Below are 23,319 nucleotides of genomic sequence, written 5' to 3' on the forward strand. Positions count from 1 at the left end.
ACCGAATAGCAATTCTAGGGTCAAGCCATACCAGCCAACAGTGGAAGAACAGGAATTAAAAAGACCCAGGAACTGTTCCTCATAGTGAAGAGCTGTTGCCACATCTCCCAGTCACACTGTCTTCCCAAATTTTTTGCCAGAGCCCTGCAAAGCTAGAGAACAAGGCTGCCCCAGGATCCCCGCACTCTGCTGCACTAGCCTAAGAAGGGAAGCTTTACCAAGCATTGTGCTGGGATGCAGCACACAACTAGTAACTCCTGTTCCTGACAGTTGGGTGCCTGAGGTCTGACAACTTGCTGTCAGGCTGCAAAGAACACCTGGCAGAATCGCCGCAGTGCTCCTGTCTGAACTCCAGCCAGCTGTGCCAAGCCCATCATTTCTCCATTCGCCGCCTAACAAGACAATCGCTGGACACAAACAAGCTGAGCTCTGTGTTGCCAGCTGCTTGTAAATCTTTTATAAGCACAGGACTTATTTGAATCCTCTTACTAAAATTAAAATATATTTCCCAGCAACTCAGCATGTGTTAACAAATCCTGGACTCCCTCTCCAAGTCCTTTGGGGCAAATACCAGTAAGCGCACCTCCCTCCCACTACTCCAGCCAACAGCTGCTGTTCCAGAGGCTTGGGAAGAGACAAGACCCAGCAATCATCACTGTCTTTTCAGCCTGTGAAGGAAACAAATGGCCACTGGTATAACCCTTCCCTTCTATGCCGTGCTCTCTTTGACGTGTTGACTTGGAGGATAATAGACTGCTTCAGCCTGCACAGGGAAAGGGATAAGGCCTCCAATTACTCTGCGCTTCTCAGAGTCCTAGTAAACTGTGGGGCTCTCCCCAAGAGGCCAAAAGGGAAGGGTAGGTGGCACATATGTATGTTGGGGGTCATGGGGAGAAGCTGGGGTCGATGGCCATCCATGGTGATTTAGTTAGTGACAGGCATGAATATCTTGTGTTAGACATGGTTAGCCGACCAGGATTTGATCGCATCGAACCCAATCCAAAGTCAATGACAGAGACAGCCTTGGGGGCATGGGAAGGAAACTCACAACCATCTCTATGGGGGAGGAGTTGGGTCAGAGTGCAAGGCTCCAACAGGCAGCTGCAGAGAGCAGGGGAAGGAGGAAACGTTGAGATGGCTCTCAATGGCCCTTTGTCATTGCTCATCCCACTAATCCTGACTGTAACCTCAGACGTGAGGTTGGAAATGGTGCTCTAAGGGGCGAACTTTGCTCCTACTCAATCCTAGCTCCACGTGTGGAACACCAACGGGAGGAGGACACACCACGGGGAAGTCTGGCCCTATGGGTGCTCGTTCCTAGACACTAGGTGTTCATGGAATAAGTGTCTGCAGCCCAGCCAGTTTGTTGTAAAATCCCCCTTTATAGAATGGGGCTCAGAAACGATGGCAATGGGAGCTATATAAGAACACAGACAGATGGTTACAGTACCCAGGTCTCCCTCAGGATGGGGGTCTCCTTGGTACTCCAGGTCGCTGCTGTGGAGAATCAGCATGGGGTCCTTGTCTTCCTGGAGCTGGGTCTGAGGGTCCGCCATGATCCCCTGGTACGACACCTTCCGTGGCAGAGCCAGGCACAGCTCCTTCCAGAAATCTGATGACGGGGTCTGTAAGGAAGACGGAGAACCTTGGTAGCATTCCCCTCCAAGCTCTGTTCGAGCCATATCCTTCGCCGAGTGCAAAGCTCCACAACTCCTGACACGTCTCTGGACAAGTTTCAGCACCTACTTGCTGAGAGCATTCTTGGTGCATGTGAGCTGTGACACATGCAGCAGGTCTGGCCCCTGAAAAGTTTATGGAGACAGAACTCCTTTTTATGCAGAGGGAGCTGGAAAGTCAGCCAAAAATCAGAGAAAAATTGAATCTTTTTTTAAAATTTGTATTATGTCAAGTCTGGAGGCCCCAGCTGCGCCCAAGATCCCATTGTGCTAGCCCTGTCTGTAGCTGTAGGAAGGGACAGTCCTTACCTCACCGAGCATACAGTCTAGACACACAAGACAGACGAAGGGTGGAAGGGGAAACGAAGCACAGACAGGAAGTCCCTTCCCCAGAGAAGGCACCCAGCAGGTCACTGAGAGCTGTGAGTAGAACCCAGGTCCCCTGACTAGATGTCCCCTGTTCTATCCGCCAGAGCATGTTCCTCCTACAAACTCCTGCCCCTTCTGTGGTGTTCCCCACACTCCCGAGTCCCACAGAGAGCAGGGGAATGGTGTAATCCTGTCTCCTCACTGGGAATTTCACATTATCTGAACCAAGAAGGATTCGGTGCTACCTTATTTGTAGTGCCAGGATCAAATCTGGAGGAATAAATGCTGTACAGAAGCTCCTGAGATCTGAACAATCCAGCTACAAGAAGCTTCCAATCCCCTTCAGTGAGGGGCAAGTGTGGATGGGGCCTGCCATCTCAGACACTGACAGTCTGGCGTGTGCAATACTTTCTTCTTGAAGCTGGAGGGGGCTTTGCATTTGTTCAGTGCTGCTTCACTCTGGCAGGGCTGCTCTAGCTGCACAGCTCCCTGTTGTCAGCAAGGGCATGTCCCTGCACATGTCTGAAGCCCCAGCAACAGAGCTCTGGCAGAGGCTGTACTCAGAAGATGGCCTCTCGCCAAGCTGAGATCAGGAAAAACTAGCAGAACCTGGGTGGAGATCCCGGCAGAACTGCTGAGACTGTATGGAGGCTAGAAGCTGCAGGTCTAGGCTTGGGTTTGAAAAAGAAACAGCTGTGGGAAGCAGCAGGACTTCCTTTTAGGCCCGGGAGAAAGCTTCTGTCCAGCGTTTCAAGCTAGCTTTCTAGTCCCAAACACGCTGCTCTGGAGAGAGTTAAAGTGCTGGTCTCCCCTAGACAGAATGGGGCTCCAGATCTGGTGGGTGTCATTGAGTTCAAAGCCAAGGTCCTGGCTCTTGTAACTGCCAGACCCTGGGCTCTGGGATTTGACAGTGGAGTCTTTCCTTCTTCTGCATCGGCACCAGGAATAACGATTCTGCAGGATGCCTCACTGGCTTACATCTGTGCAAACCCATTCCCCTTCCATGGCTTGCACTGGCATAGCTGAGGAAAGGAAGACAGGGGTTACACCAGCCGCACTGAGGGCAGAATTAGTCCTGACGAGCCCCTATTGCTGGTGGTGGTGCAGGGAGGGAAAGAGCCCAGTGTGAGTTTGGGGTTGGCTGTTAGAATTCACATTTGACTTGTGAACTGAGCACTTTTAGTCTGAAATGAGAGACTCGATCCACCCAGAGAGCATGCATAGTGGGGCAGTGGGAGAGGTAGGTGAGGACATGGTGCTGCCACTCTTTGCCCCCCTCTCTTTCAAGCTGTACCCCTGTAGTGCAGAGAAAGTAGTTCCAGCATCTTCCCCAGATGTGGGGATTAGCTGTTGCTGTCCCATAAGTGGGGTGCACAAAGACCAGGGACAAGCTAGCCCTAAAATGCTCTTGGCAAAGACAGCATTAAACTTGGCTTTAGTTGCACAGGTCAAGGCCATGTGAGAAAGGCAGTGTGTTCCCATGAATGCAATGAGTTAAAGGGTTTAAATGGCTGGCTCCATCCTGTGTCAGATACACAGGTGAATGTGGCTAGGCTAATGAGAGAGCCCAAAGGCTAACCGTATACACCCCACCTCTGTCCGAGAACTGGAGAGGAGTCTATAGCCAAGTGAGTGGCACCAGAGGAGCTCAGCTCTACCAGGAGCGTCCATGCTGATCTCTGAAGAGTAGCACCACTGAGAATGTAGTTTCTATAACATGACTGAGGAGGGAACGTTGTTAATTGTAGGGAGTGGTTTAAAAATGTGCTGCTGTCACTGTGGGCCTCGTTCTTTACACAGTTAGAACTCCAATTTCCTGCACAATTGTGTATCTAATTTCTCTATCCCATTATCACAGCCTTGGTAAGTAAGTGTGGTCCTTTCTGTGCACAGATAGGAGACTGGGGCTCTGTTCCAGCTCTGCCACTGATTTGATGTGCGTCTCTGGGCAAGTCATTTACAGCCCAAGTTTCAAAAGTCCTCAGCACCCAGCAGCTCTCGTTGTTCTCAATGGGAGCTGAGCACTACTGAAAAATCTGTCCTGTAGCCTCCGTGTCTGTTTGGACATGAAGATTCTTCCCCAGCACTGTAGCATGCTGAGACATCTCTTAACCTACTGCCCATTGTCATCTCTCAGGTTATGATGCCACCACGTGGCCATCTGGGTCACTACCTGGAGATACAGCACTTCTAGGAAACTTCATGCTCCTTTGCCTCTGAGCTTCCAGGCAAGGGAGGATTATGTGGATTACAGGATTAACTGTTCTTTGTGAAAAACCCCAGCCAGCAATTAATGTGAGTAATGTGTCAGTGGCCAGAGGGCTTCTCAAGGAGAGCTACGTGCCGGGAGCCCAGGGCAGCAGCCAAGAGGCCTGTGGGGGACAGCTGCAGCGCAGGCTGTTCAAAGGCCACTGCACTCTAGTTCTGATATTGCAGGACCCTTCCAGCAGGGCTGCCAAAGGGCTTGTACACACTACCACTTATGTCGATACAACATATCGCTCAGGGTGTGAATAGCCATCCTGTTGAGCAACATAAGTTACACTGGCCTGGACAGTGCTATGTTGGCGGGAGAGCTTCTTCTGCCGACAGAATTACCCCCTCTCATGGAGGTGGTTTTATTATACCAACAAGAGAGCTCTCGCCTGTTGGCATACAGCATCATCCTCAGATGTGCTGCATCAGTGCAGCTGCAATGCTGTAGCACTTCTAACGTAGACTAGCCCTGAGTAGCAATAGGCTTGGACTGACAGTTCAGCACCTATCATTCCTTGTAGTAGGAGTCTGTGTGGGTTTGGGAGAATCTCTGGTTTCTGTTACCTCAGCAGAGTTGAAGTGGCGCTCATTGCTTTCAGAAAAGGAGGCTGCAGCATCTCTTAGTGGCCAGCTCAGGAACGGACAACTGATTGGAGTTAGCCTGCCTTCCCAGTCATAGGGCTAAAGTGGCCATAGCAGATGCCAAGAGGAGGGATGTATAGAGGCAGGACAGTGAAATGCCCCAGAAGGAGTTAGTGGAGAAAATCCTGAAGACCCCTCTCAGCCTATCTCGCTCTATTTTTCCAGCTCTGGAGTAGAAGAGAGGCCGTGGCACACACCATTGTGAGGTCAGTGAGCAGAGGGAGCTTCTCAGGCCCTCCACCACAGAGAAGCACATCTTCACTTCAGTGCTTCTTGCAAAGTCTGAAATGCTGCTTTGTCAAGGAGAGTGGTACCCAGAGCCTTTCAGCAGCACTGTGAGAAACCTCCCACTCCCACCCCACCCACAGCTTACCACTGAGCCAGCCCGCCAGAGCAGTAAGGTCACAGCATTCTTCTGCTGCTTCAGCAGGTTAATGGCTAGATGCTCTATCTTCCGATACTGGCTTTCAAAGGCGACAAAGATGGGTCTTTGGGACAGTTCCAACAGTCTCAACAGACCGTCCCTGCAATACAAAGCAACCGTTCCAGGGAGTTAGGAGTGCAATGAATCATGCCTGTTCAGCTAACCCATCTCTTCATTGCCTGGACCAACTGCAAAGCAATGGCAAGACTCCCATTGGCTTCAATGACCATTGGCTTGGGAGCTAACTGCTTTGGGAGCTGGAGTAAGGAGAATAGAGGCAAGGTTTTTGGGGCTTGTAACCACGTTATATGTGGAGCTGGAAGAGATGCCTGTAGTTAAGATTGCCCAATACTGTCTATTCATTTGCTTATAACTTTGGCAAACTTTCGCAGTTTGGACTCGAATTTTCCATGCCAGGTGGCTAGCAAATGTTTTAGAAAGTATGAGATAAAAAGTTGAACCATTTCAGAAAACAAGATTAGGGAAGGTTTTTTGTGTTTGGGGTTTTTTTTAACCTTTTAAAAAAAATTTACAATAGTTTAATTCAAATCTCTGGCTTTGGAAAAAGAGACTTGAACTTCGGTGGAATGGGGAGGAGGTCACCATGGTGCCGAGGATCAGGGCTGCCCAGGGCAGGGGCAAGTGGGGCAATTTGCCCTGGGTCCCGCAGGGGCCCCGTGAGCTGCTCCAGGTTTTCAGCGGCACTTCAGCAGCAGGCCCTTCACTTGCTCCAGGTCTTCGGCAGCGGGTCCTTCAGTGCAGCGGAAGGCTTGGAGCGAGTGAAGGACCCAGTGCTGAAGGGCTGCCAAAGCCTTGGAGCGCTGCCCAGTGAATACAAGCGCCGCAAACAGCGCAGGGGGGGGGGAGCCGCAATTGACAGCACTTCGGCTACTCTACTGCCGCCACTTCATTCTTCAGCAGCGGGTCCTTCCCTCTGAGAGCGACCCGCTGCTGAATTGCCGCCGCAGGCCCAGCCCTGCCCTAGGCCCCCTGAATCCTCTGTGTGGCCCTGCCCAGGATGTGCCTTTTGCTGCCCCTAGGAAAATACACCTGAATCTGGCCTGTGAAAATTGCAGTTTGCACATACTCAGTAGAGGCTTGTTAGAGTTTGGTTGCTAACTGCTCTGCACCGAGCAGGACTTACTTGCAATTGCTCCTCACAGCCACCACAGGCTGCTGTGGCACCAGACATAGGAACTGAGAGCAGAGAGACTCTCCCTCCTGTGCTCTCAGTGACTCCTCTGCTGGACACCCCAGCAGTGTAGGGGAGGAGGAGGAATAACATGACTGGATTGCAGAGCGGGGAGAAGAACAGGGCGCAGTTTGCCTTGCAGTCATTCTGACAATCTAGTGAGAACTACCTCTGTGCTACCAGGGGAGCAAAGCAGCAGCCTAGAACCCTGCTCAGTGACCAGCCAGTCACCTGAAGTTGTTGATGCACCAGTCTTGCTCCAGGTATGCATACGAGAGAACCACAATGAGGCGCCGGCACCGGCTCACGTTCATAATCAGGTCTGCTGAAGGCTCTAGATGAGTAGGATAAAAATGAGATTCACAGTCACAGCCATGGCAAAGACTAAGCAGAGCCAGAATGGGTCACCAGCACTTCACTAGTCCTCCTCCTCCTCCAGGAATGGGCTGCCTTAGCATCCGAACCCAAACTGAGGGCAACAGGGCATCCTCATGGAGAGACCCACAGTCTCTCAAACAGCTGAATTCATAACCCAGCCTGTTTTAGAGAGTAAAGTGCTCTTCTTCCAGATGCAGGTTACACTATCGGAGCTCAAGAAAGTGTTTTCCAGTGATTACAGCAGGGGACCAGGTGTCAGGACTCCTGGGTTCCATCCCCAACTCTCTCGCTGAATTGTTATGGGACGTTGGAGGGAACACTTAACGTTTCAGTGCCTCTCTTTTCCCATCTCTAAAACACTCGGCTATTGACATCACAGCATTCTTAATCAGTTAGAGTTTGTAATCTTTGACTGCAAGGTGTGTGGGAGAGGAAAGGGAGTGGCACACCAGAGAGCAGACCTTCTGTGCAAGGTGAGGCTTCCTGGGTCCTAAAGAGCAGGTTCATTAACCTAAGGTCAAGGCTGACTTTCCAACAGCGGAAGCATGTCCATTTGCCTCTCATGTAACCCGAGCCTTGCGGCATCTGGGATGGTCCATACCTGAGTTGGGCAGGATGGTCTTATCATCCAGGAAGAGTTTGTAGCCATGACGGTTCTCCAGCTGCGGCTTCATAATGAAGTTCACAAACTTCCTGTCATCCGGGGAGTTTGCATAAGACACATACGCATCATACAGCTTCCCATCTGTGAAAAGTGCCCAGCAGGGCAAGGGAGAATGGTGGTGGTAAAAGAGACACTTAACATTACAGTGTGGTAGATACAGAGCTCAGTTTTTCAGCACTGATAGCCAGTTTCCTATAAGCTTCCCAACTGGGGAAGGCATTGCTCAGACACCTCAGGATGGAATCTCTTTGGGGCAAGTTAACAGGGTGTTAACTTGCATATGAATTGCTGTGTAACTAGATGGTGCTACTTCCAGGATTTTTAATGACACTGAAAAACTCACCATGTAGGAAACCCAACATCCCAGCCACATGGACTAGATTGCTTCAGGGGTGGACTTTAAAATGTCCCTGTCCCCTTGAGAGGAGCAAGGCAGGAATTGGAGCGGGACCTGATCTTACACTCCAGTGTCCTGGTGACATCATCTGAATTCTTTCCCCAAAGAGGACTGTACTTGTTATTACCGCTGGTTTGAGCTAGCAGACCGCATGTTTTTTTTGGATGCTTTGAAGAGCACCAAGCAGATGGTAGGTGCAGCTGTAATACAAATCCCACAGCAACCCTGGCAATGGTCCCAAGTATCTGTCTTCATCAGTTCTCACCATCTCTATACGAATGTATTTTTTCATACTCAAAAATAGGAGATACTCCTAGTTTTCCCATATTTTAAAAAGACACCATAATTAGAGACACAAGGTAGGTGAGGTAATAACTTTTATTAGACCATCTTCTGTTGGTGGAAGGTACAAGCTTGTACCTTTCACCAGCAGAAGATGGTCCAATAAAAGACATCATCGCACCTACCTTGTCTGTCCCTCACATTCTGGGACCAAATATGGCTATGGCAACCTTGCAAATAACCAATCATTTGAATTAATGTTGAAAGAATCCATCATATATTTTGAGCAAAAAATCCTTAAGAGTATTGCAGTCTTAAAGAAATAACAAGAAGTCCCAAATAAAAAGTTAACCAAGACAGTGGATAATACAGAATTAAGGTCACCCAAACAATCTTAACTCTGTTTCATCAAACCAACAGCCAGAAACTTAGAGAACACTTTATCCATCCATTACTCAGGGATATCTCATTAATGACTGCAAACAAAAACAAACAAAAAAAAATCATACTGAGCTTCTGTGACGGACTGCAAAGGTTACCTGTGTTCAGGGCTGGCTCCAGGCCACAGCGCGCCAAGCACATGCTTGGAGCGGCACGCCGCGGGGGGCACTCTGCCGGTTGCTGGGAGGGTGGCAGGCAGCTCCGGTGGAGCTGCCACAGGCGTGGCAGCGGACAGTCCGCTGGTCCTGCGGCTCTGGTGGACCTCCCGCAGACACGCCTGAAGCAGCTCCACCAGAGCCGCAGGACCAGCTGACCGTCCGCAGAAACGCCTGCAGGAGGTCCACCGGAGCCGCGGGACCGGCGAGCAGCAGAGCGCCCCCCGCGGCGTGCCGCCGTGCTTGGGGCAGCAAAATTGCTAGAGCCGGCCCTGCCTGTGTTCTGATGGCACAATGAGGCAGAGTTAAGGATGTCTAGGTGACTTATGTATTTGCCAACTTTCCAATGTTTAGGTGTTTTTGTAGAGTGGAATTCCTAGGATTTCTAACCTGTGTAATAACTTCTGCTACGGAATCACTTACCAGCTTCACTTTGACAATAATCCTAAAGGCTTTGTCTTTAAGCTGAGTTGCACTGATTTAACTTAAGGTGTTACTTAAAACCAATTTAGTTCAGCTGGAGCAAAAGTTGAATGGGAACAGATTCAATCTAAAAAACCACAACTGGACCCTATAATGGGGTATGCAAGGCAGGAAGGGGGTAAATTGGCTATCAAAGGCCAAATCAGCCCAAATGGAGACACCTGGAGCAGGAAGCAGGCTTCCAGGGAGGGGTTTAAAAGGAAGAGGCTGGGCAGTTGGGGGAGCAGAGAGAGAGAGAGAGAGAGAGAGAGAGAGAGAGAGAGAGAAAGAAAGAAAGAAAGAAAGAACAGAACAGAACAGAACAGAACAGATGTTAGGCTCTCACTGTGGGAGAGAAGGCTGGCTAAGGCCAGAGACTAGGGAAGATTGATATCTAGCACATCTCCTGGAACAGAGAAGAGGTTAATTTTATGTTGTGTCAGACTTACTTTGGATTTTAAGTGCCCTGGAAGGGATAGAACTGCAATTAACCTAGCCAGAGGGCTAAATCTCTGCAATCCAGAAGGTGCTGGAGGCTGGGTGGAGCAATGGAAGAACAGCTGGGAAACTGAGGCAGCACTGCACACTCAGGTAAGGATATGCTAGAACAGCCATTTTAAAACTGAAATAAGTATCTACAGGAGGGGTTGGACTGGTTTATCTAAACTGGTACAGATGTGTGTAGACAAGGCCTAACAATGAAAAGTGTCTTTCATAAGAGTTAAAGAAATAGTACAGGTTTTCATCAGAATATAGAAACTCTATAAAGTGAATGCTGTTGTATCTTTTTAGGAATATAGAATCACTTTCACAGCATCTTAAGTTCACACGTATCTTTTTAAAGAAATCACAGGGGATTCCAATCAAGTGTGTGCGTGCCGCATGCATGGTCATCAGAAGCTTTTCCCCTCAGCAGCTCCTGTCAGGTCGAGTGGTGCCCTCCTGGCATTCAATAGAGGGCCCTGCCAGCCGACCCCCTTCAGTTCCTTCTTACCACTACTCCAACAGAGGGGAAGGAGGGCAGGTATTAGAATGGACGTGAACAATACATCATGAAGAACAACAGTTACAAGAAGGTGAGTAACCGTCTTTTCTTCTTTGAGTGCTTGTTCATGTCCATTTCAATCAGGTGACTCCCAAGCTCTCCCCGGGGGGTGGGGTCGGAGTTAAGGAATCACTGACTGGAGCACCACCTTGCCGAAAGCTGCGTGCTCTCCAGCATGCTGGCATAGTGAGTGGTAAACATGTGAACCAAAGACCAGATTGCCACTCTTCAGATCTTCTGGATGAGCACCTGGGCCAGATAAGCGGCGGACAACGCTTGAGCTCGTGTCAAGTGGGCTGTAATAGCCAGGGCTGGGACCTTGGCGAGGTAGTAGCAGGTACGGATGCTGTCTGTAATCCAGGAAGAAATCTGTTGTGAGGAGACTGGAAGCCCCTTCATCCAGTCTGTCACTGCTACAATTGGTTTGACTTCCCGAAAAGCTTTGTGTGCTCAGTGTAGAATGCTAGTGCTCTCCGCATATCTAATGAGTGAAGACTCTGCTCCTGTGCAGTAGCACGTGGTTTGGGATAGAACACTGGTAGAAAAATGTCTTGGCCAATGTGGAATTGGGATACCACCTTGGACAGGAAGGCCATGTGTGGCCTGAGTTGTACTCTGTCCTTATGGAAGACTGGGGGGGGTCAGAGGTTAGACTAACACAGCTACCCCTCTGATACTTTGAACTCTGATACCCTCCTGGCTGATGTGATGGCAACCAGGAATGCCACATTCCACGATAGATACAGAACGGAGCATGTAGTCAGTGGTTCGAATGCGGCACCCATTAGCCTAGCAAGGACCAGATTGAGATCCCAAGCAGGTACCGGCGCTCGGGACTGTGGATATAGCCATTCCACGTCTTTCAGGAAACGGCCCACCATAAGGCTGGCGAATACAGAGTGTCCCAACTCTCCTCGGTGGAATGCCAAGATGGCCATGAGGTGGACTCTGATGGATGATCCAGCCAAACCTTGGTGCTTCAGATGCAATTAGATACTCCAGGATGACTGATATAGAGGCCTGAAGTAGAGGTATGAGACTGCACTCACATCAGCACAAAAACCTTTTCCACGTAGCTAGATAAGTGGCCCTGGTGGAAGGTTTCCTGCTACCAAACAGCAACTCCCTCACTGATTCTGTGCACTGGAACTCCATTCAGTTTAACCATGAAGCTTCCAAGCCATGTGATGGAAGGACTGGAGGTCCAGGTCCTATGTGATCAGATCAGATCAGGGAGGAGCGGTAGTGCGATCAGAGTGTCCACTGAAAGTTCCAGAAGTGTGGTGTACCAATATTGGCATGACCACGCAGGGGCCAGCAGAATTACCCCCGCCTTGTCTCCGCGAATCTTGAGCAGTACCTTGTGGATGAGTGGTATCGGCGGGACAGCATACGTTGGATGGTCCTCCTCAGGGCTTCCTCGACCACGGGATGCTATTTGAGGAAGGACTGCTAGGAACAGATGGAGTTCACCTTTCGAAGAGGGGAAAGGCCTTATTTGCGCACAGACTGGCTAACCTAGTAAGGAGGGCTTTAAACTAGGTTCGACGGGGACAGGTGAGCAAAGCCCACAGGTAAGTGGGGAACAAGACCTGGGAGATGGGTTGGAAACAGGAGGGAGCACGGGCTATAATGGCAGAGAGGAAGGAGGGTCAGGGCAAAGCTGGGAGGCAAGATCAAACCAGTATCTTAGATGCCTATATACAAATGCAAGAAGTATGGGTAATAAGCAGGAAGAACTGGAAGTGCTAATAAATAAATACAACTATGACATTATTGGCATTACTGAAACTTGGTGGGATAATACACACGACTGGAATGTTGGTGTGGATGGGTATAGTTTGCTCAGGAAGGATAGACAGGGGAAAAAGGGAGGAGGTGTTGCCTTATATATTAAAAATGTACACACTTGGACTGAGGTGGAGATGGACATAGGAGACGGAAGTGTGGAGAGTCTCTGGGTTAGGCTAAAAGGGGTAAAAAACACAGGTGATGTCGTGCTGGGAGTCTACTACAGGCCACCTAATCAGGCGGAAGAGGTGGATGAGGCTTTTTTCAAACAACTAACAAAATCATCCAAAGCCCAAGATTTGGTGGTGATGGGGGACTTCAACTATCCAGATATATGTTGGGAAAATAACACCGCGGGGCACAGACTATCCAATAAGTTCCTGGACTGCATTGCAGACAACTTTTTATGTCAGAAAGCTGAAAAAGCTACTGGGGGGAAGCTGTTCTAGACTTGATTTTAACAAATAGGGAGGAACTTGTTGAGAATTTGAAAGTAGAAGGAAGCTTGGGTGAAAATGATCATGAAATCATAGAATTTGCAATTCTAAGGAAGGGTAGAAGGGAGTACAGCAGAATAGAGACAATGGATTTCAGGAAGGCGGATTTTGGTAAGCTCAGAGAGCTGATAGGCAAGGTCCCATGGGAATTAAGACTGAGGGGAAAAACAACTGAGGAAAGTTGGCAGTTTTTCAAAGGGACGCTATTAAGGGCCCAAAAGCAAGTTATTCCGATGGTTAGGAAAGATAGAAAATGTGGCAAAAGACCACCTTGGCTTACCCTTGAGATCTTGCGTGACCTACAAAATAAAAAGGCGTCATATAAAAAATGGAAACTAGGTCAGATCACGAAGGATGAATATAGGCAAATAACACAGGAATGCAGAGGCAAGATTAGAAAAGCAAAGGCACAAAATGAACTCAAACTAGCTATGGGAATAAAGGGAAACAAGAAGACTTTTTATCAATACATTAGAAGCAAGAGGAAGACTAAGGACAGGGTAGGCCCACTGCTCAATGAGGAGGGGGAAACAGTAACGGGAGACTTGGAAATGGCAGAGATGCTTAATGACTTCTTTGTTTCAGTCTTCACTGAGAAGTCTGAAGGAATGTCTAGTATAGTGAATGCTTACGGGAAGAGGATAGGTTTAGAAGAGAAAATAAGGAAAGAGCAAGTAAAAAATCACTTAGAAAAGTTAGATGCCTGCAAGTCACCAGGGCCTGATGAAATGCATCCTAGAATACTCAAGGAGTTAATAGAAGAGGTATCTGAGCCTCTAGCTATTATCTTTGGGAAATCATGGGAGACGGGGGAGATTCCAGAAGACTGGAAGGGGGCAAATATAGTGCCCATCTATAGAAAGGGAAATAAAAACAACCCAGGAAACTACAGACCAGTTAGTTTAACTTCTGTGCCAGGGAAGATAATGGAGCAGGTAATCAAAGAAATCATCTGCAAACACTTGGAAGGTGGTAAGGTGATAGGGAATAGCCAGCATGGATTCGTAAAGAACAAATAGTGTCAAACTAATCTGATAGCGTTCTTTGATAGGATAACGAGCCTTGTGGATAAGGGAGAAGCGGTGGATGTGATATACCTAGACTTTAGTAAGGCATTTGATACAGTCTCGCATGATATTCTTATAGATAAACTAGGAAAGTACAATTTAGATGGGGCTACTATAAGGTGGGTGCATAACTGGCTGGATAACCGTACTCAAAGAGTAGTTGTTAATGGCTCCCAATCCTGCTGGAAAGGTATAACAAGTGGGGTTCCGCAGGGGTCTGTTTTGGGACCGGCTCTGTTCAATATCTTCATCAACGATTTAGATGTTGGCATAGAAAGTACGCTTATTAAGTTTGCGGACGATACCAAACTGGGAGGGATTGCAACTGCTTTGGAGGACCGGGTCAAAATTCAAAATGATCTGGACAAATTGGAGAAATGGTCTGAGGTAAACAGGATGAAGTTCAATAAAGATAAATGCAGAGTGCTCCACTTAGGAAGGAACAATCAGTTTCACACATACAGAATGGGAAGAGACTGTCTAGGAAGGAGTATGGCAGAAAGAGATCTAGGGGTCATAGTGGACCACAAGCTTAATATGAGTCAACAGTGTGATACCGTTGCAAAAAAAGCAAACATGATTCTGGGATGCATTAACAGGTGTGTTGTAAACAAGACACGAGAAGTCATTCTTCCGCTTTACTCTGCGCTGGTTAGGCCTCAACTGGAGTATTGTGTCCAGTTCTGGGCACCGCATTTCAAGAAAGATGTGGAAAAATTGGAGAGGATCCAGAGAAGAGCAACAAGAATGATTAAAGGTCTTGAGAACATGACCTATGAAGGAAGGCTGAAGGAATTGGGTTTGTTTAGTTTGGAAAAGAGAAGACTGAGAGGGGACATGATAGCAGTTTTCAGGTATCTAAAAGGGTGTAATCAGGATAGGGAGAAAACTTGTTCACCTTAGCCTCCAATGATAGAACAAGAAGCAATGGGCTTAAACTGCAGCAAGGGAGATTTAGGTTGGACATTAGGAAAAAGTTCCTAACTGTCAGGGTAGTTAAACACTGGAATAGATTGCCTAGGGAAGTTGTGGAATCTCCATCTCTGGAGATATTTAAGAGTAGGTTAGATAAATGTCTATTAGGGATGGTCTAGACAGTATTTGGTCCTGCCATGAGGGCAGGGGACTGGACTCGATGACCTCTCGAGGTCCCTTCCAGTCCTAGAGTCTATGAGTCTATGAGGGTAGTATGACCGCATCCGAGATAGAGCCCAGACTGTGCTTTTGGAAAGAGCAAAATGTTGGACACTTCCTGTTGCTTCTGGAGGTGAACAGGCCTACCCAGGGAAACCCACACCTTTGGAAGATGGAATGTATGACTCTGGCCGGATGGACCACTCGTGGTTGTGGAATGACCTGCTGAGGTGGTCCGCAAGCTTGTTCCATACTCCAGGGAGATAGGACACCTCCAGGTGAATGGAGTGGGCTATACAGAAATCTCACAGCTGGATAGCCTCCTGACAGAGAGAGGAGGCGCGGGCTCTGCCCTGCTTGTTTATGTAAAACATAGTGGTGGTGGTGTCAGTTAACACTGACACACACTGACCCTGTATTCTGGTCTGGAAGGTCTGGCAGGTTAGTCTCACCATTCTGAGCTCCTTTATATTGATGTGGAGCGAGATCTCTGACTGCGACCACCTGCCCTGGGTCTGTAGGTCTCCTAGCTGGGTCCCCCAACCCAGGTCTGACACATCCATTACCAAGGTCATGGATGATTGAGGGGTGCTGAATGGGACTCCTTGGCAGAACATGCGAGGGTCCAGCCATAAGCATAGGGCATCTAAGACTTGCTCTGGCACCATTACTGAGTCCAAATTGTCTCGACCTGGGTGATAAGCTGAGGCGAGCCATGTCAGGAGACTGAGGCATGTCCTCACGGTTGTGGTGAGGTATTATCTAAATGATGCCTGTCAGCGCCTGAAATCTGGACTCTGGTAGTATGGCTCTTGCCTGAATCGAGTCCAGCACGGCCCCAATGAATTCTATTTGTTGGGTCGGTGAGAGAGCTGACTTGTCCATGTTGAGGAGGAGTCCTAGCCTCTGGAAGGTCTCTCTGACTAACCGGACCTGGGAATCCACCTGCTCCCTGGAGCGCCCCCGCAGCAGCCAGTCGTCGAGGTAGGGATACGTCTGTACCTGCCTCTTGTGGAGAAAAGCCGCGACCACCAACATGCACTTGGTGAACACCCAAGGGACTGTCAATAAATCAAATGGGGGCACCATGAACTGACAGTGTATGCGGTCGACAACAAACCTCTGGAAACATCTGTGGGCCATCCAAATGGCTATATGAAAGCACACATTTTTCACATTGAGGGTGGCATACCAGTCCCCCGGATCCAGGGAAGAGATAATCATGCTCAGGGAAACCATGCGGAACTTCAACTTTACCATGAACTGGTTGAGTATTCGCAGGTCTAAGATGGGTCCAAGACCCCCCTTTGCCTTGGGGATTAGGAAATAGCGGGAGTAGAATTCCTTGCCCTGTAGCTCCTGAGGAACCTCCTCCACTGCCCCTATGGCGAGGAGTGATTGCACCTCCTGGATAAGGAGCTGTTCGTGAGAAGGATCCCTGAAGAGGGATGAGGAGAACCAGAACTGGAGAGAATATCCCACTTCTACCGTGCGAAGAAACCAGCAGTCCGATGTTATATGGGACCACACATGGTAGAAGTGGGACAGACTGTTCAGAAAGCAGGGGAAAGGATCTGGGATAGTGGTAGGTTTGCTGTCCTTGGTCGTCCCTTCAAAACCCTTGTTTGGATCCCGACGATGGCTTGGCCTGAGGGCGGGTTAGAAGGTCTACGCCTATTGTTCTTGCCCCTACAGCAGTATGTAGCTGCCTTGGGCAGGGCTGGTATTGCCTCTGTTGCTGCTGAGGTTGAGGCTTGAAAGGCTCTCTCTGGGTAACAGGCAGGTGCATCCCCAGAGATTTCATCCTTGCCCTCGAGTCTTTTAGGCTGTGAAACCTCAAGTCTGTCTGGTCTGAAAACAGCCCTGCCCCTCAAAGGGAAGTTCAACAGAGCCTTCAGGACCTTTCGGGGGAAGCCCGGAAGCTTGGAGCCATGCAGTTCTCCTCATGACCACCCCAGAGGAGATGGTATATGCCGTCGGGTCTGCCGAGTCAAGGGAGGCCTGTGGGGATGTCCTGGTCACTTCCTTCCCCTCCTCGACCAGAGCTGAGAACTTCGCATTTGACTCCACAGGGAGCAACTCTTTGTACTTGAACATACAGTCCCAAGAGTTAAAGTTATACCTGCTCAGGATAGCCTGCTGGTTGGCTATCCTCAGCTGTAGGCATATACTTTCCTACCAAAGAGGTCCATACATCTGGCCTCCTTAGCCTTGGGTGCTGGCACCTGTTGCCCATGGCGCTCCTTCTCATTCACCGCTGAGACCACCAGGGAGCATGGTGTGGGTGTGAGAATAAAAACTCATATTCCTGGGAAGGAACAAAGTACTTCCTCTCCAGCCCTCTGGCGGTGAACGGAATGGAGACTGGAGTCTGCCACAGGATATTATAATTGTTATGGATAGATTTAATGACAGGCAATGCTACTCTGGAAGGACCCTCTGGGGTGAGACTGTCCACCATTGGGTCCTCTGACTCGACTTCCTGTGCCTGTAGGCCCATGTTACAGGTAATGTGGCGGAGCAGGTCTTGGTGCACCCTGTGGTCAATGGGCAGAGGACCTGAAGCTGATGCTCCTGCCACTGCCTCATCAGGTGAGTATGAGGAGGAAGCAAGTCGGGGTACAGGGTCCTCATGGCCCTCTATCTGCCCAGGTTGTTCCTGGGTTGCACTGGACTTCTCCATTGGTCTGACCCAGTCAGATGTGGCCTGGACTATGGGAGGTTCTGGAGCCGGTTCCGCCGACTCCTATATAGTATGAGAAGGCGGCCTGGAGAGGGTCACTTCTTTAACCCGAAGGGCAAGTCTATCCTTCAGTGACCAGGAAGGGTGATGTCCTGAGGCTACCAGCCTACAAGCCCTCGAAGGGGTACCCTGGGCCTGATGGTAAGCCCAGGAGGTCCAGAAGGGCCATTGTGCGGGGACGGCCGCTGCAGCTGCCAGGCCACTTGTACGTCTCTTTGGCACTTACCGGATCTATGTCTACTGCACCTCGAGTAATACGAGTTGGCCTCTGAGTCCGAAGATCCCAAGGGAGACGACCACGGCAGTGCTTACAACCCCTGCGCCAGCAGTTGGTGCTGTGAAGAGGTGGTTGGGGATCGGTACCGCAACGATCGTGTTGAGGATCGGCACCAGCTGTCCCACAACCGAGGCCGGTGCCACATGTCAGGTGCCAGGGAACAACTGCTGTGCTCCAGTGCCACATGTTGGTGCAGGCCCTGTGAGGGTGTCTGTGATTGGTGTCAGTCCAGGGACGGGAGAACCTCATCATCACGGCTTGCCTCTAGACAGCACCCACCTAGGTGGTGCCGCAGGCTTCTCACTAAAGGGCAGGGGTTGAGGCGCAGTTATTTCAATGAGCTCCTTAGCAGCCTCAAGTGTCTGGGGCGGAGAGGGGCTCTAACACTTCCACCAGGCACTGCCCCGCTGGAGAGTCATTAAGCACCGGGCTCAATAGTGCCGTCTGCAGCACCAGAGTCAATGGCACAAGATCTTGCTGCTTGGGAGCCGAGTCCTTCCTCTGGAGCAGGAAAGCCTCCTCTGGTGGTCTCACAGCTCTCTGAGGAGAGCGCCCTCTGTCCGCCTTCTGATGGTGCTTGTGGGGCACTGGAGATGTGGATCGATGCTGGAGGTCTGCTCCTTGCTGCAGTGCCAGGGATCTTTGGTGCCGAGGGTCTCTCGCGCCAGAGTCCTTCCTTGTCAATTCACAGACTGACGCCAGGGTGCTCCAGACCAAGCTCGGGCCCAGGCCTTGGCGGTCAGGTGCCACTGGACAGGGTGCAGCTTCCATCAGTAACTGTTTAAAATGGAAGTCATGCTCCTTTCTAGTTCTAGACTCACAAACAACATAAGAACATAAGAACGGCCGTACCGGGTCAGACCAAAGGTCCATCTAGCCCAGTATCTCTCTACCGACAGTGGCCAATGCCAGGTGCCCCAGAGGGAGTGAAGCTAACAGGCGATGATCAAGTGATCTCTCTCCTGCCATCCATCTCCATCCTCTGATGAACAGAGGCTAGGGACACCATTCTTTACCCTTCCTGGCTAATAGCCATTTATGGACTTAGCCACCATGAATTTATCCAGTTCCCTTTTAAACATTATTATAGTCCCAGCCTTCACAACCTCCTTAGGTAAGGAGTTCCACAAGTTGACTGTGCGCTGTGTGAAGAAGAACTTCCTTTTATTTGTTTTAAACCTGCTACCTATTAATTTCATTTGGTGACCCCTAGTTCTTGTATTATGGGAATAAGGAAAAGTTATTTACTTATCAACTTTCTCAACATCACTCATGATTTTATATACCTCTATCATATCCCCCCTTAGTCTCCTCTTTTCCAAGCTGAAGAGGCCTAGCCTCTTTAGTCTTTCCTCATATGGTACCCTCTCCAAACCCCTAATCATTTTAGTTGCCCTTTTCTGAACCTTTTCTAGTGCTAGAATATCTTTTTTGAGGTGAGGAGACCACATCTGTACACAGTATTCGAGATGTGGGCGTACCATGGATTTATATAAGGGCAATAATACATTCTCCGTCTTATTCTCTATCCCCTTTTTAATGATTCCTAACATCCTGTTTGCTTTTTTGACCGCCTCTGCACACTGCGTGGACATCTTCAGAGAACTATCCACGATGATGCCAAGATCTTCTTCCTGGCTCGTTGTAGCTAAATTAGCCCCCATCATATTGTATGGATAGTTGGGGTTATTTTTTCCAATGTGCATCACTTTACATTTATCCACATTAAATTTCATTTGCCATTTTGTTGCCCAATCACTTAGTTTTGTGAGATCTTTTTGAAATTCTTCACAATCTGCTTTGGTCTTAACTATCTTGAGTAGTTTAGTATCATCTGCAAACTTTGCCACCTCACTGTTTACCCCTTTCTCCAGATCATTTATGAATAAATTGAATAGGATTGGTCTTAGGACTGACCCTTGGGGAACACCACTAGTTACCCCTCTCCATTCTGACAATTTACCATTAATTCCTACCCTTTGTTCCCTGTCTTTTAGCCAGTTCTCAATCCATGAAAGGACCTCCCCTTTTATCCCATGACAGCTTAATTTATGTAAGAGCCTTTGGTGAGGGACCTTGTCAAAGGCTTTCTGGAAATCTAAGTACACTATGTCCACTGGATCCCCCTTGTCCACGTTTGTTGACCCCTTCAAAGAACTCTAATAGATTAGTAAGACACGATTTCCCTTTACAGAAACCATGTTGACTACTGCTCAACAGTTTGTTTTTCTGTGTGTCTGACAATTTCATTCTTAACTATTGTTTCGACTAATTTGCCCGGTACCGATGTTAGCCTTACTGGTCTGTAATTGTCAGGATCACCTCTAGAGCCCTTTTTAAATATTGGTGTTACATTAGCTAACTTCCAGTCACTGGGTACCGAAGCCGATTTAAAGGATAGGTTACAAACCTTAGTTAATAGTTCCGCAACTTCATATTTGAGTTCTTTCAGAACTCTTGGGTGAATACCATCTGGACCCGGGGACTTGTTTAATGTTGAGTTTATCAATTAATTCCAAAACCTCCTCTAGTGACACTTCAATCTGTGACAGTTCCTCAGATTTGTCACCTACAAAAGCCAGTTCAGATCTCGCACACTCATGCATACCAATGCGCCTCCCCTAGACACCTCAGGCACGAGTCATGGGGATTGCTATTAGGCATAGGCTTTTGCATACACTGAAAGACTTAAACCTTGGGCTTGAGGCATACCCTGAAGCCCAAGGTGGGGTGAGGGGTAGGAATGATCCCACTCACCAATTCTACACTAACCACAAACAACAATACACTAACTACTAAAACAAGACACCAGGTAGGATTAGGTACTAGGCTAAGGAAACACTTGCAAGCAAGCGAAATGCAGTTCCAACGCCGCCACGGACGATAAGAAGGAACTGAAGGGGGGTCAGGTTGGCAGGGTCATATATTGAGCACCATGAGGGCACCACTACAGGGGGCTCCATAGCTGATCCAGCGAGAGCTGCTAAGGGAAAAAGTTTCCGACTGTGCACGCAGCGCATGCACACCTGATTGGCATTGTCGTGAACAAGCACTCAAAGAATGTCATTTTTGAAACTCCCTGAGTGATTTGCCGCAAACTTTTTTGGAAGACTGAGCCTCCAGATGAGATGTGGAATGGGAAGTTTCAAGTTGATTGGTTTGGCTTTGGCAGAGTGGATTGACAAATCAAGCTTTTAAGAGGAAGCTAGCTTCAATCTTAACAGCATAGGGAGTAGCCTCCCTTCATGACGTACTGAACCAAGAGGAGAGAGACTTTATTAGTGGAACAAGGAGTCCCAATCCAGACATATTAGGGATTATCTAAAAAGAGTCTGCTATATGGAGCACGCTGGGCAAGCTAGGAGGAGGCAGGCTGGCCCTTGGGTGGGAGTCACCCTGTGGGCAGGTGGAGGCAGGAAGACCCCTCTGGGTCTGGTGGAATTCTTGTTCACTTCTGCTTTCCAATCCCTTTCTCATGAAGCCTTTAGAGAAGCAGCAGCTGAAGCCCAGAATGTCTGGATCATTGAATCTTTCCCCATCTCCCTCAAACCCAAAGTGCAAATCGCACTGAAAGCCGGATTCACAAAAGCCCTAAGGGTTACCATTGATCTCCAGCTCCCCATAACGGTTCCTGTACCAGAGCAGCATATTCAAGCGGCACTTCACATAGATCACAGCCATGAGCAACAGCAGCCCCAGGACAAACAGGGCTGCCAGCACTGCACTCACATGTCCAGCAGCTTCTGCAATTAGAGGAAAGGGCATTTTCAGTACATTTAGAATTTGAACTAAAAGAATCTATACCTTGGAGAATGAGGGGTGTGGGGTAGGTTAGGGGCTGCTGAGGGAAGGACTGAGCAGAGGTTACTGGCCTCAGAGCTCTTAACTAAAACCACATGTGTTGTCAGATTACAGCCTAGTAAAATAGTTGCAGCGTCTGCCTGTGGATGCTGTCCTGCCTGTACAAGCGATGGACTCTGATCTAATGGTCTTGTTTCCAGCTCTAGCCACTAGCATGAAAAATGGCTCAGCTGCAACAGCTTAAAGAAGGATCACATAAATCAGGTGCTGCAGGCTCTGTGATCTAAAGGGGCCCCCAAATATTGTGACAACAGCCTAGAAACAGAGGAGAGGATTTGGAGTCCAGGGTATTTGGTGCTTCCTGGCTACACTTAGCCATAGTGTCAGAGCTGAATTCTCCTTCTTCAGAATGGGGCTAATGAATTCCTTCACTAGGGCATCTGCGCACGTACACACACACACACACACACACACACACACACACACACAATGTTCAGTTGGGCTGAATCCAGAGATTCCCCAACATCCACTCCTTCTCTGTTTTAAAGAACCATGAGAAGTCTTGACCTAAGTGACTAGCCTCCTGGAGGCAGCCCCATCTCCAGCACTTCAGGTTATGGTGCCATCACATGGCACCATATTCTGCCAGCATTCTGAGAGACAGCATCTTTACATAATAAACCCCATTGCTCGCCCCCTCTCTTATGCCAATAGTGTCTCATTGCTGGAGGGGTTTACTTTCAAAAGAGCAATAGCTGAGAAAATTTGGCAGTAAGTTCAGGACTTGCCTCAGCAGGTCACTGAAACGGTTAATGCGCACCATGTCTACTTAGAATCAGAGAATATCGAGGATGGAAGGGACCTCAGGAGGTCATCTAGTCCAACCCCCTGCTCAAAGCAGGACCAATCCCCAACTAAATCATCCCAGCCAGGGCTTTGTCAAGCCTGACCTTAAAAACTTCTAAGGAAGGAGATTCCACCACCTCCCTAAGCAACTCATTCCAGTGCTTCAGCCCTCTCCTAGAGAAAAAGTTTTTCCTAATATCCAACCTAAACCTCCCCCACTGCAGCTTGAGACCATTACTCCTTGTTCTGTCATCAGGTACCACTGAGAACAGTCTAGATCCATCGTCTTTGGAACTCCCTTTCAGGTAGTTGAAAGCAGCTATCAAATCCCCCCTCATCTTTCTCTTCTGCAGACTAAACAATTCCAGTTCCCTCAGCCTCTCCCCATAAGTCATGCTCTGGTTATTTAAATACTGCCAAGATAACAGCCTCTTCACTGTATACCAGTGCTGCCCATGAACTAGTCAGCCTCAGCCCTGCAGCAATCCCAGGGCCATCCTTCCCTGTTTAACAGGTATGGTGTAAGCTCAACACAACAGTGGGTTTATGGACTGTGATTAGGGCTGCAGACTTGTCATAACAGTTTTTAAATAAAAAAAATCATGGAGCAGGCATGGTAAATTTAGAAGTCATGGGGCTTGTGACTTGGGTAAAAAATGCTGCAACAAAGGAGGAGGGTCTGGGGTAGGGGGGAGCTGGAGAGTGAGCCAGCCCCACACTGACCCTACAACACCAGCTCATGTCCTTTAGGGCTGGGTCTGGCTCTGTGACGGCCCCCCC

General features: G+C 48.9%; 1 protein-coding gene across 1 annotated transcript in view; it reads right to left on the reverse strand.

Annotated features, from left to right (window-relative positions):
* Positions 1–23,319, reverse strand: part of SIGIRR (single Ig and TIR domain containing) — a 46,796-nt gene that overhangs the window by 3,221 nt on the left and 20,256 nt on the right. The window contains exons 6-10 of the mRNA XM_050952916.1: positions 21,495–21,635; positions 7,539–7,682; positions 6,791–6,893; positions 5,317–5,467; positions 1,451–1,625 (exon numbers count right to left, since the gene is read on the reverse strand). Of these exons, the coding sequence (XP_050808873.1) occupies positions 1,451–1,625; positions 5,317–5,467; positions 6,791–6,893; positions 7,539–7,682; positions 21,495–21,635 (714 nt within the window). The remainder of the gene's footprint in view (positions 1–1,450; positions 1,626–5,316; positions 5,468–6,790; positions 6,894–7,538; positions 7,683–21,494; positions 21,636–23,319) is intronic.

This window comes from Gopherus flavomarginatus, chromosome 5, assembly GCF_025201925.1.
Source record: "Gopherus flavomarginatus isolate rGopFla2 chromosome 5, rGopFla2.mat.asm, whole genome shotgun sequence".
Taxonomy (NCBI): Eukaryota; Metazoa; Chordata; order Testudines; family Testudinidae; genus Gopherus; species Gopherus flavomarginatus.